Source organism: Schistocerca americana, chromosome 7, assembly GCF_021461395.2.
Source record: "Schistocerca americana isolate TAMUIC-IGC-003095 chromosome 7, iqSchAmer2.1, whole genome shotgun sequence".
Lineage (NCBI taxonomy): Eukaryota > Metazoa > Arthropoda > Insecta > Orthoptera > Acrididae > Schistocerca > Schistocerca americana.
This window is the reverse complement of record NC_060125.1, coordinates 227414356-227427599: the sequence shown is the minus strand read 5'-3', so window position 1 is coordinate 227427599 and position 13244 is coordinate 227414356. Positions and strand designations below refer to the sequence as shown.

The 13244-nt window shown below is 40.1% G+C and overlaps 1 protein-coding gene across 2 annotated transcripts in view; it reads left to right on the top strand.

The window, feature by feature from the left end:
• Nucleotides 1-13244, top strand: part of LOC124622082 (protein cramped) — a 178002-nt gene that overhangs the window by 48836 nt on the left and 115922 nt on the right. For both annotated transcript variants that reach the window (XM_047147659.1, XM_047147658.1), the window contains exons 5-6: nt 9601-9791; nt 12163-12393. In XM_047147659.1, coding sequence (XP_047003615.1) covers nt 9601-9791; nt 12163-12393 — 422 coding nt within the window. The remainder of the gene's footprint in view (nt 1-9600; nt 9792-12162; nt 12394-13244) is intronic.

The following is a 13244-nucleotide window of genomic DNA, read 5'->3' as shown; positions in this document are numbered from 1 at the left end:
ATGTCCCATTGTAGCAGTTATTAGGGATTCTTCCCGTTCCGTTCACATATGGAGCTTATGGAGAATGATTGTTTGAATGCCTCTGTGCGTGCTGCAGTTGTTCATATCTTGTCCTCACAATTCCTATGTGAGCAATATGTAGGGGGTTGTAGTACATTCCTAGAGTCTTCATTGAAAGCCGGTTCTTGAAACTTTGGTAGTAGAGTTTTTCAGGGTAGGTTACGTCAGTCTTCAAGAGCCTGCCAATTCTGTTTCTTCAGCATCACTGTAACACTCTCTCATGGGTCAAACAAAGCTGTAACCATTCGGCTGCCCTTCTCTTTATACATTCAATATCTGCTGTTAGTCCCATTTGATACCATCGCACACACTTGAGCAACATTCTAGAATGTGTCACATGAGTGATTCGTAAGCAATCTCCTTTGTGGACAGGGTCCCAACACACTTCTTTGAGGTACACCCAAAGTTACTTCTACATCTGTCAATGATAGAAATCCAAAATAGCATTCTGTGTGCTCCCTACCAAAAACTCCTCTATCCAGTTATAAATTTCACTTTTAGCCCATATGACTGAACTTTTGACCATAAGTGTAGGCGTGATACTGAGTCAAATGCTTTTCGGAAGTCAAGAAAGACTGCATATACCTGACTGCCTTGATCCAAATCTTTCAGTATGCCATGTGATAAAAGTGTGAGTTGGGTTTCACATGATTAATGTACTGATTGACATTGAGTGGGTCATTCTGGTAAGATACCTCACTGTGTTTGAGCAAAGAATATGTTCTAAGATTCTAAAACAGTTTTATGTCAAAGATATTGGACCATAGTTTTGTGGATCACCTCTACTACCCTTCCTGCAGACGGGTGTTATGTGTGCTTTCTTCAAATTACTGGGCATGTTTTTTTGTTTAAGGAATCTATGATTACAGTTAGAAGAGGGGCTAACTCAAGTGCAAATCCACTATAGAATCTGATATTGATTCCATTGAGCCAAGGAACTTTGCTCAATTTTAACGATTTCAGTTGTTTCTCAACACCATGACACTAATACTAATGTCACTCCTCTTTTCAGTGGTTTTGTGGAGTAAATTGGGGGCAATTCTCGTGTGTTTTCCTTTGTAAAGGAACACTGGCAAATCAAGTTAAGCATTTCAGCTTTCTCTTTGCTGTGGGGTTTGGGAAGGTGTCGAATTTGAGTGACTGTAGGAGGATACAATATGACTTAGACAAAATTTCCATTCGGTGTATTGAATGGCAGCTGGCTCTACATGCAAAAAAAGTGTAAGTTGCTGTGAATGAATGAGTAAGAAAAATAGACCTATAATGGTAAGGTACAGCATTTGTAGTGTCCTGCTTACCACAGTCAAGTTGTTTAAATACCAGTGCGTAACGTTGTAAAGTATTATGAAATGGAACAAGCATGTGAGGATTTTAGTGACTTTTGTTCATTAGGAGAATTTTAGAAAAGTGAGATTCATCTGTAAAGGAGACGACGTTGCAAGATACTGGTGTGACCTATTCTTGTGTACTGCTTGAGTGTTTGGGGTCACATCAGGTTGGAATAAAAGAGGACGGCCCTCATGCCCATGGTCTTATCACTGTTGAACACTACTTTTCCAAATGCCCTTCAGACATCAGACTCACTACTTCATTCTCATACTGCTTACAAACTTCATCCTAACTCTCAAATACTTTTCCTTTCAGGGGGGTTATACAAACAAATCTGTGGCATAGCCATGGTCACCCCCATGGCACCCTCTTATGCCAACCTCTTTACAGACCATGTAGAGGAGATCTTCCTAGCCTCCTAAAACACCAGACCCTTGGGCTGGTTTAGGTTCATTGATGATATCTTCATGATCTGGACTCAGGCCCAAGTCATTGACCTTCGTTCCATCGCATCCCGAACACCTTCTTCCCTATCTCCTTTGCCTGGTCCTCCACAGTGCAGCATGCCACCTTCTTGGATGTTGATCTCCGACTGTTTGATGGCTCCATCCACACCTCTATGCGCATTAAACCCACCAACAAACTACAGCACCTGCATTTTGACAGCTTTCATCTCTTCCACACCAAAATATCCCTCCCACACAGCCTGGCCACCTGAGGATGGTGTTTCTGCAGTGAAAAAAACTCCTTTGCCCAGTAGGCTGAAGGTTTCACCAAGACTTTAAGAGAGAGGCACTATTCCCCAGACCTAGTCTATTAAAAAATTCCTTGTGCCATTTCCCCATATATCCCCAATCCTACCACCACCACCACCAACACTTCTACCCAGCCACAAAAGAGTGCTCCCCTTGTCACCTGATACCATCCTGACTGTAACAACAGAACCACATCATTTGCCAGGGCTTTGATTACCTATCATCATGCCCCGAAATGAGGGACATCCTACCCATCGTCCTTCCCGCCCCTCCTAAAGTGGTGTACTGTCGCCCACTTAACCTCTGCAACAACATAGTCCATCCCTGTGTCACTCCCTATCCCAAACCCTTGCCACAGGGGTCATATTCTTATGGGAGTCCCAGGTGCAAGACCTGCCCAAACCACCATCCGAGAACTTTCTATTCCAGTCCTGCCACAGGTTTATCCTACCCCTTCAGAGGCCAGGCCACCTATGAAAGCAGCAATGTTGTACACCACCTCTGTCGCAATAAACGCTCAGTTTTTTATATTGGCTGTTCACCAGGATGAATGGCCACTGCCAAACTGTGCCCAAGACCAGAGTAGACCACATCTTGGCTCAATGTGGAGCTGAACATAACATGCTTGATTCTGGTGGCTGCTTCAGTACTTGAGCCACCTGGATCCTCTCTCCACCACCAGCTTTTCTGAACTGCACAGATTGCAGTTATCCATACAACACCTTCGCCATTACTGAAATTATCCTGACCTCAACATACAGGAACCTACTGTCCCCATACCCTCCACTGTCCTGTCACCTTGTGTCTGTTCTCATTTCCCACCCGTTTGTGTGCCACTCTCTGCCAATGCACCTTCCCATCCTCCCCCCTCTTATTTTTCATTCCCCGTGTCTCCCCTCCCCATCTCATCTCCCTGCCCACAGCCTCCAGACACTGCACCTGTCGACAGTCAGTTCCCTGCACTCTCTGCCAGACAGCACCCTACTCTCCCCCACCAATTACCCTGCTACTCCTTCCCCTTCCCTGCACCCTCCAGATTGCTGCTTCCATTCAATGTGACAGTTGCATTCCAGTCCAAGCTGTCGGATATGGATGTTGTGTAAGTGAGGAGTGCTTGCTTTTGTGCATGAATGTGTGTGTGTGTGTGTGTGTGTGTGTGTGTGTGTGTTTGTGTTTGTGTTTCCTTTTCTTGCGAAGGCTATGGCTGAAGGTTAACGTGAAGTGTCTTTTCATTGTTCTTGTCTGCAGGTTAATGTGTCACCTTTACATAACTAGCAGGCTTTTACCTTATATTGTTGATATTCCCGCCTGTAGTTTCCATCGTTTAACTTCCTAGAACAGGTAGCTCAGGAACCCATTCACTGTGGAAAATCTGTAGACTCAGCTATAACAATAGACCTGTCTTCTTTGAGGATGTTCATAATGAAACTGACATCAGTGACCATGAGGCAGTTGTAGCAAAAATGATTACTAAAGTACAAAGGACAGCTAAAACAAGTAGGAAGATTTGCAGTTTAAGTGATTTAGATAAAGAGGCAGTCATGTCCAATCTCAGAAATGAACACAAAACCTTTACCTCTAGGCAGAAGCATGTAGAAGAGTTGTAGTATTGTGCCTCAAATTTAAAAGAATAGTTAACATCGCACTGGATAGATAAGCAAGTACAAGGTGTACAACTTTGCTTCCATTGTTTTTTCCCCAACATTTGATGCTTTAATTAAACAAATTGGTTACACATGTATCATTCAAAGTATTTTCCATCGCTGGCCACTACTTTCTACCATCTTTCGGGCAGTGTACGAATCCCGCGTCGAAAAAATTGTTCATATTTTGAAGTAATCCACAAATCGATCCAATGTGTGACTTCTTCATGAGGTCAGAAGTGTTTGTCAGCCAGGCCATGCGCCATTGATCTAAACAGGTGATAGTCAGAGGGAGCAATGTCTGGAGAATACGGCAGGTGGGATAGGACTTCCCATTTTAACATTTCCAAGTACCTTTTGACCTCTTTTGCAATTTGGGATTGAGCGTTGTCATGCTGCAAAATCTCTGTATTGTGCCTCTCGCTATATTGCTGCCATTTGTCTTTTAATGCTCTGCTCAAATGCGTAATTGGATTCGGTAATGAGCACCTGTGACTGTTTCACTTGGTTTTAACACCTCATAGTACATGATGCTGAGCTGGTCCCACCAAATGCAGAGCTTGATCTTGGAACCGTGAATATTCGGTTTGGCTGTCGACGTGGAAGCATAGCCGGTATATCCCCATGATTTTTTGCGTTTAGGGTTATCGTAATGAAACCATTTTTCGTCCCCGGTCATAATGTGATGCAGGAATTCCTTCCGTTTTTGCCTCGGAAGCAACTGTTCACGAACACAAAAACACCATTCAATGTCTCTTGGTTTCAGGTCACACAGGACCCAAGTTCCTTCTTTCTGAATCATGCCCATAGCCTTGAGACATTTTGAAATGGCTTGCTGTGTCACTCCCACTAATCGTGCCAATTCTTCTTGAGTTTGATGTGAGTCTCCAATTCTGTATCTTCGAAAACATTCTCTCTTCAACCTCTATGCCGGTCTAAGACGTTAAAATCACTGTTCTTGAAGTGTTGAAACCAATGTTCCATTACTATAAAAACTGCAGACATACTTTCACAATTTACTTGTCACACTGTTGTGAAGGTGAATGGTATAGATATTCTCTGTGGCATTGGGCAGTAGCTAAGAGAGCTAAATTTAAACAAAGCTCAAGGGTGTGCTTGGATCCTCTCAAGAGTCTGTACAGAATTTGTAGCTGAGCTAGCTCCCATTTTTACTGTAACATTTTGTAGATCCCATGAACAAAAACCTGTGCACAGTGACTGGGAAAAAGCACAAGTCACTCCTGTCTATAAGAAGGATAACTATGACAATACGGTGAAACCTCTATATAACGCTTTTCAAGGGACCACAAATTCTGAACACTGTATAGAGGAAAACACTATAAAGATGAAGGCTTCCAAATAATAATTATAGGGCACTACTGAAGATCGGGATACCACTAATCAGCTTTGACAAATGGTGATGACATTTTAAATTCTCACAAGACTGTAATATGATATTCATTCCAAATGATCAATGTATCAAATGATTAGTTTTTTGTAATTAAAACATGGAGCGCGGTAGGTGGATGGGTGAAAGTAAATAGATCAGTTTGTTCTGTAAAAAGTTATAACAGATTCTTAAGATATGACATCATTGTCCAAAGCTGACAGGTGGTATCCCATTCTTCAGTTGACCCAATTATAGAATATGAGCCAAATTTTGTTTATACTGAACATATTACATAAAAACACAGTAAATGGTACAGATCAAAAAATTAAATTATAAAATGTAACTAAAATTTGCACAAAACTCTAGGAACCTATGCAATCTGAAAATTACATACCTATGATTTTTTAAAATATTCAAGCAAGCATGTTTGTTTTCTATTTCTCCCAGACTCTATGGCAATCATTTCTTGCTCCAAATGAGCAAGTTGAACAACTGTTCTGTCCTCAACTCTATGGGCCATCATATATCTCGTGAATGTTTCAAAAGCTTCAGCTGCCTTAGTATATGAGGGCACAGGGTCATCTTCCTTGTCACTGTCACTTTCACTACCACTATTATTCTCCAAGATTCTCTCTGCAGTCAGCTCCTCAATACTTTGTACTCCTGTGGTTGCCACATTGTCATCCACAGCCACAAAGTCCTCAACAGTGACAGAATCACTGCCTATTAATTCCTGCCGCTGACATATGAAACATGCTGAGTGTGGGCTTTCCGAGCCGGTGCAAACTGTGAATCCACAGAACGGAAAACGATGCGTCTACATCCAGTCACTTAAACATTATAAAGAGGTAAATAATTGACCTTGGTTCCAAAAATGTGAGCGTTACCTGAAGGAAATTGTAATATAGAGGAAATGCAGTAAAGAGGAAAATTTAACATTGTTTATATGGACTTTTAGTCGAGACTGAAAAAACAGACGTAACATAGAGGAAAACATTATATGGAGGAACGTTATAAGTAGGTTTCACTGTATTATGAAAAGGGTAGTCGCTATTCACCATTTAGTGGAGGTGCTGAGTTACAGGGGTACAACAAAAAGTGTGTGTATGTATTCTGATGAAGGCCTGTTTGGCCGAAACCTTCTTTTGACTGTTTTTTCGTTGTGCCTATCTGCAGTTCAGCATCTCCACTATATGGTGAGTAGCAACTATCCCTTTCATAATATTGTCATTATTACATCCTGGATTTTCCATTAGAAGGGTAACTATGTGATCCACAAAACTATCATCCAATCACATTGACACTCAGCTATTGAAGAATCCTGCAGCATATTCTAAACTCAAACATAATGGGGTATTTCAAATAGAAGGATCTCCCCCATGTCAACAGACATGGCTTTCAGGAAGCATTGACGTGTGAAACATGATTGTCTCTTTTCTCACTTAACATCCTGAAAGTCGAGGGTCGAGCCTTTCAGGTAGGTACATTATTACTAGGTTTGTGAGAAGCATTTGTCTCAGTATCACACCTCTTGTCAAAAGTATGATTGCATAGAATAACAAGCTAAATTTTTGACCGAATTCAGGATTTCTTCGCAGTTAGGTCGTCAACAGATGAAGTAGTAACTTCAGGGATGCATGAGGGAAATTTATTAGGACCCTTGCTGTTGTTATATATTGGTGACCTCATGGAAAATATTAATAATACTCTGAGCTAACCCTCCCCCCGTCCCCTTGATAAAATTTCGAAGTGGTACAAGACAAGAACTAGCATTTTTCTTTAATATTCAGAAATGTAAACATTATGTATTTCACTAAATAAAAAACATAGTATCCTATTACCACAATATCAATTATGAAAATCAGAATCAGTCAATTGACACAGATACTAGTGCATAATAATTTGTAGGTGCATGAAATGGAGTGATCACATAGGCGCATTTGCAGATAAGACAGGTGCCAAACTTCAGTTTGTTGGCAGGATACTGGAAAAATTGCAGTCTACAAAGAAGACGGATTACAAATCACTTGTGTGTTCCATCTTAGAATATAGCTTAAGTGTTATGGGAGCTGCACCAAATAAAATTAAAAGGCTACTGAATATATATAAAGAAATGTGACACAAATGTCACTGGTATGTTCGGTTTATAGGAGTGCACTAGGAAAATATTGAAAAACACGTATTGAGAGACTGTTGAATGTACACGCAAATCATCCTATGAAAGCCTTCCTATCTATGTATGCAGTTGTGTGAAAGAACAGTTACATTAGTAGCGGTACTAATGCTGTGGAAGGAAACCTCATTTCACCACATTTAAACAGGTTTTCAATTACTGCATACTTTGAGTAGTTAGACCTACTTTAAATAATTTTTGGAATCCAAACTACCATTAACTCAGATGATTGTACAGTATTTCTGCCTATCATTATCACATAGCTAGTGATGCATAACCTGTGGTGTACAGCTATTTATATTTTTACCGTGATTGGTCTGCCATTATTCGTGTACATAAGCCAGCAATAGATATCTTGCCCTGTAAACTGAATGTGGTGCATGCAATATGTCTATTGGTGATGGAAAATATTCAGCACACAGTACAAGTGACCAAACTCCAGTGCCCTAGCTTCACTGTCTGTGAGATGACCTTCCCATTACAGCACCCCTTCCTTCATCTGCACACTATGATCAGATCTAATTCTCCACCTTTTACAAGATTTACTATGGAGGTTCTCCTCTTTTATGTGTAACCCAACCTCTTTTTTTTCTGTTGTTGGTCCACTACACCTCATATGTCATTAACCTAGCCATTTATTTCCAATTATCCCGCACTCATTTTTTACTCATTATTGTTTATACCTTGCTTTGTTGCTTGCTCCTAAGCAATGACATATTTATACAGGGTTGCCACAAGTTCTGGAAATCAGGGAATATCACAGAATTTCAAACGTGTCAGGGAAATATCAGGGAAATTTGGAAAAAACTCTAGAAAAATCTTGTTTTTGTCTAAGTAGATGAAATGATTTGTTTATGAGATGTCGTGCATCGTTGCTGGCTGGGTGTCGCTTCCCTACTCCCTCATTCTTACTGCTGCTGCCATTCCTACCACTCCCCTCAGCTTGCAGTCAGTGCTGTCATCACTTCTTGCCACTAGCCTAGCAGCTGTCGATGAGGCAGGGAGGTGTGAGGAGTGGTTTGTTTGGATCTGATTCTCAGAGATTGTTGATGCAATGGCCAGAGATTGTGGTCAAGTGTGCATGAGTTGTGTCTGAGAGATTGTGTGATTGTGTATGTGCTCATTTTCTGACAAAGGCTATGGCCAAACATTTAGTTGTGAGAGTGTGGTTCTCTTTTTCTACATGCATGTCTGCAGCTCAGCGATCATCTTTATGGTGAGTTGCTACCTGTCCTCATTAGTACTTTGTCTCAGAGTATTTGCGCAAGTTATCTGTTGCATGGATTGATCACTGCACTTTTATTTCATCAACATGGTGTCTGTGACACGTGAAGAGCTGTCCATTTCTGCCGATATGAAACCCATCATTTCCCACTAATGTGCAAGTTTATATATTAGAAAGTATGAATGATAAGAAGATGAAAATTGTGGCAGTCGCTAGCGGTTTGTATGCTATGTACACGTATATGCCGTGGAAGAAAAATCATATAGTACCTGTAAAATAATAAACATAACACAGTGGGTAATAACTGACAATAATGAACATAGTAGAACCAACATGTTATTGGCAGTCACCTATAGTGTTGGTTTACACAACTCTTCCCCACCTTATACACTTCTTCCAAGACACTTACATTTTTCTGAGGTTATTTCTAAAATCAATGAAGGCATTTTAAATATGTCTTGCAACTCCACCAAATGTGTCTCGTTTTATTGAAATAAAATAACAACAGTGGTCTTAATGAAACACACTTACCATTTGGCTTGCTTCCTCCCCCTAAAACCAGTTCATTACAAAAGATGCTGATATTAGTACTTAAAATTTTTGCTCACGTGGGGGAGAAATAGAAAAGTCCTTACATTTTTTTTGTCAACTTATGTCTTTACTTACCAGTACTCTTGATCTCAAAATTTATCAGGGAAAAAAGCTAAAACTTGTCTTGAAATCAGGGAAATATCAAGGAATTTCAGTTGGGGAAACTTGTGGCAACCTTGTTTATAGCTCTTTCCTTTCCTTCCCTTCCTTCCACAGTCCCAAGGTTCTTATATTATGTTCTCTCTCTCTCTCTCTCTCTCTCTCTCTCTCTCTCTCTCTCTCTGTAGTGTGTTATGCATTGTATGCTGTATTGTTGAAGACATGTAGTTATAGTTATTAAATTACACATCATAGTCAACAGCTGATTTAAAAACTTTAATGTAATATTCCTTCTCATTGATTCTGCTTTTGTATTAGATATTGTCTTGTTGCAGAACTTCAGGATGAGTTGAAATTGCCTAACCGTGTGATAGTGGAGTTGCGTCCTCGTGACAGCAAATCGTGGGCCCGTGTGCAGTCTGTTGCACAAAACCCTCGGGCTCGCACTAGTTTACCTCTTCAAAGACGTCTCTCCACACTAGTCAACTACCTTCAGTATAGGTGGCGACCAGAACATTTGAAGCATGTATCCTTACTCATGCATCATGATTAAAATGAAAGTAATATTGTTGCACTCCATATGAAAGGAATCTCAGTGTTGATGGTTCTTTTTTCTCTTTAGACTCGTGTAGTTTCGCTGCACTCGAAACAGCAGTATACATAACTTCCATTGCAGCATTATTTGTTCCTCATTATCTGCCAAAATATGTTCTGGTGCAGTACACATTTACTGTTGGATAGTCAAATTGCAACATGAGGAAGTAAATGTGTATATGCATTTAGCAAGAACATTACATGATTAAATTTGTAGCTAATCTGGGGGTGTAAAAGTTGTGAAATTTAGTACAGAGATCCGCAATCCCTGACAGTAACAAAGATTGCAAGGGGATGTCGGAGATATGCACAGCTATGAGGTTTGACACATCTAGAAATGTAAAGGCTTCTGTCCAAATTACTAGCTATGTGAGCTGGAGGTGATCAGTCTGTGTACCCAATGTCACCTCGCACCATCACACCAGGTGCTGGGCCTGTATGATGATGATAATGACTAATGCAATCTGGTAATGGTTGTTCTCCTCAGAAATTCTAGACACGGATATGTCCATTGTGATGCTAAATGCAGAACCTATACTTGTCTGGTAAGGTGATGTGGTCCCATTCCTGTGTCCAGTGTTGTTGTAGGGCATGCCACTGCCAAAAAATTGTTGCCTTGATGGAAGTCTTTGGTGCTCCAAACATCACACCCGTTTCCTTGCTCAAGGTATGCGATGTTACTGGACTATCATGCACAACCTAATGAACAATATGTCTGTCCTTCTGTCAGGCACTATAATTTGGATTAAAATTACTTTGTAGCGACACTTCTCATGTTGGAGATCTCCATCTATGTCGTTCTCCAATCAGAGTGCTAAACGTCATGCGTGAATTTTTTGCCATTGCCAGAGTGCCACAACAAAGAGTCAGTTCACTTCCAATTGCTTGTCTTGCTTTTTTCTTGTTGTGTTTGGATCCCAAATCTTGGGTCCTGCCCTTTTACCTCACATTTCATCGCACATGATAAACACCCCCAAAACAACACACAAAATAATGGCGATGAAATAACGCATGTTTCGTACGCACCACTACTGGATTCTTTCACCCAAGATGCGACTCGGCTTTACATATTCAATTATCATCACATAGATTGGCCTACAGTTTGAAAACTTCATACGACATGATGTGAAATCGAATTTTTTGGAGGCAGCAAATGATTGTTGCTTTTAAAGGTACACAAATTTAACAACAGAATCTAAAGGTCTTCTGTAGTGCAGTGGTAATGTTAATAAGAGATACAGAAGGTTGTGAGTTCAAATCCATTCAGCCAATATAACTTTTTTTATTTTTAAATCTTTTATCAAAATGACTTTGATTGTTATTATTGTCAATTAATAGGTTTCAATGTTTTTGTTTTTAACATTTCGTCGCATCATTTTCAGCATTGTATTAACTTTATTTGTTCTTATTTTTCTTCATATCATTCTTTTTTTCATTTGGAATGTACCTGTATTGCCTATAACCTGTAAATGAGTTACAACCAGTACTGGTCATTGGTAAGTATTGCGTCAGCTCCAGTAGCAAAAATGGGGTGTTACAGTTCACTTTTAGTGCTGAAACTGAATTTTTTGTCTTGAGTTTACTTCTGCAGGTCAGCTTTAGTTGCTGTGAGGAAAGCAAGCATGATTAACAGTTCCGCCGCAGGTTGCTGACAACTGTTTTCTCGAGTACATTGCTTATCAAGAGGTTGCAGTTAGGACACAAGTGTAAATTGAGGGCTACAAAATGCTTTGCCTGCTGCAGCTCAGTCATTGGTCATTTAAAATCATCTGTGGACAGAGAAACTTATGTTCCTGTTGTATCTGATGGCAACAGCTTTCAACACATGTTACATGTACAGCATTTTAGCACATGTGAAGTGATCAGCCGTGTTTGCGTGTCACCTTTAACTGAACGGTAGGCAATATGGCAACACTGCAGGACCAAGGGACGGGCATCAACTATCAAGTAATTTTAAAGGAACTATAGTCACATGGGTCCATCTGGCATTGTATTGGGTACAGCCCTTCTGAACCCATTGATTCCATATTCAAATGACATTTGATAGGATCTTGACCAAACTGAGCAGCTTACTCCCAGTTGACTGTCAGGTGTGTTTCTACACCACAGTGGCAATAACTTTGCTGCCAACTTTTAGGTCACTCGACCTTGAGCTACTGGTCAGCCACTTACAATCTTGAGATAAACAGAACATTGAACATTCTTCTTCCTACCTAGAATCTCTTGTAGTAAACTTCTGAAGTGACAGTTTGCAACACTGTCTCTCACTGAAACTATGTTCATTTCCTTAACACTTACCTCAGAGAGATCGTCTTCTCTCTTCAGTTAATGCAGAAGAACTATCACAGCCAGTTGCAGATTATTGCAAAGAAGAAGAACCTCTACTGAGGTTGGCACCTCCACCAGAAACAGTCATCAGCACTCCTTCCATAAACCTCAGTGAATATTTGACGTCTTCAATACTCTGCCTCAGTGCCTATGAGGAACGCCTAGCTAACTGGCCTTCGGATCCGGCTACAGTAAAGACTGCTGGTGTGAGTATATTTATGTTTCTGAATATTATTTTGTTTGAGAAATCACAGTTATAGAAAACTTAATTTATAATAATTAAAATCATCCATGAATATTTGAAAGGTTGGTGAAATTTGTATTTCTTTATTAGAAATCATTGTTAATTTTATAATAAACCATAATTTTAATAAGGTAGGTAGAGTGAGTCTGCGAAGTCACCTCTGCATCAATGGTAATTGTGGCACTGTCGGACAGGGAAGAACTTCTTTTCTTATTAACTGTATTGGAAAAAGCAAAAGTGGAGGATTCATTTGTATGATAGATGCTCGATGTCTTGAATTAGAAATAGCGTAGAAAACCTAAAAGTTTATAATTGGTGTTGAAAACTTTTCAGAAATATGTGCTGGATACATGAAAATGTGAAAAGACAAAAGTGCAAAGATAATTATACATGGTTGCTGCAGGTATATTTAGATGATAAACACTTAATTTACTTTACACTAAGATGAAAAAAGTCATGGGACAGTGATATGCACATACATAGGTGGCAAATCACGTTCATTAGGTATAAAGGGTTAGTGCATTGGTGGAGCTGTCATTTGTACGCAGGTGATTCATGTGAAACAGTTTCCAACATGATTATGACCACATGACGGGAATCGGCAGACTCTGAACACAGAACGGTAGTTGAAGCTAGACACATGGGAAATTACATTTCAGAAATTTTTAGGGAATTCAATATTCCAAGATCCACGGGATCAAGAATATGCAGAGACAACCAAATTTCAGGCATTACATCTCACCGCGGACAACTCGGCACCATTTGCATAGAGCTGTCAGTACTAACAGACAAGCAAATCTGTGTGAAATAACT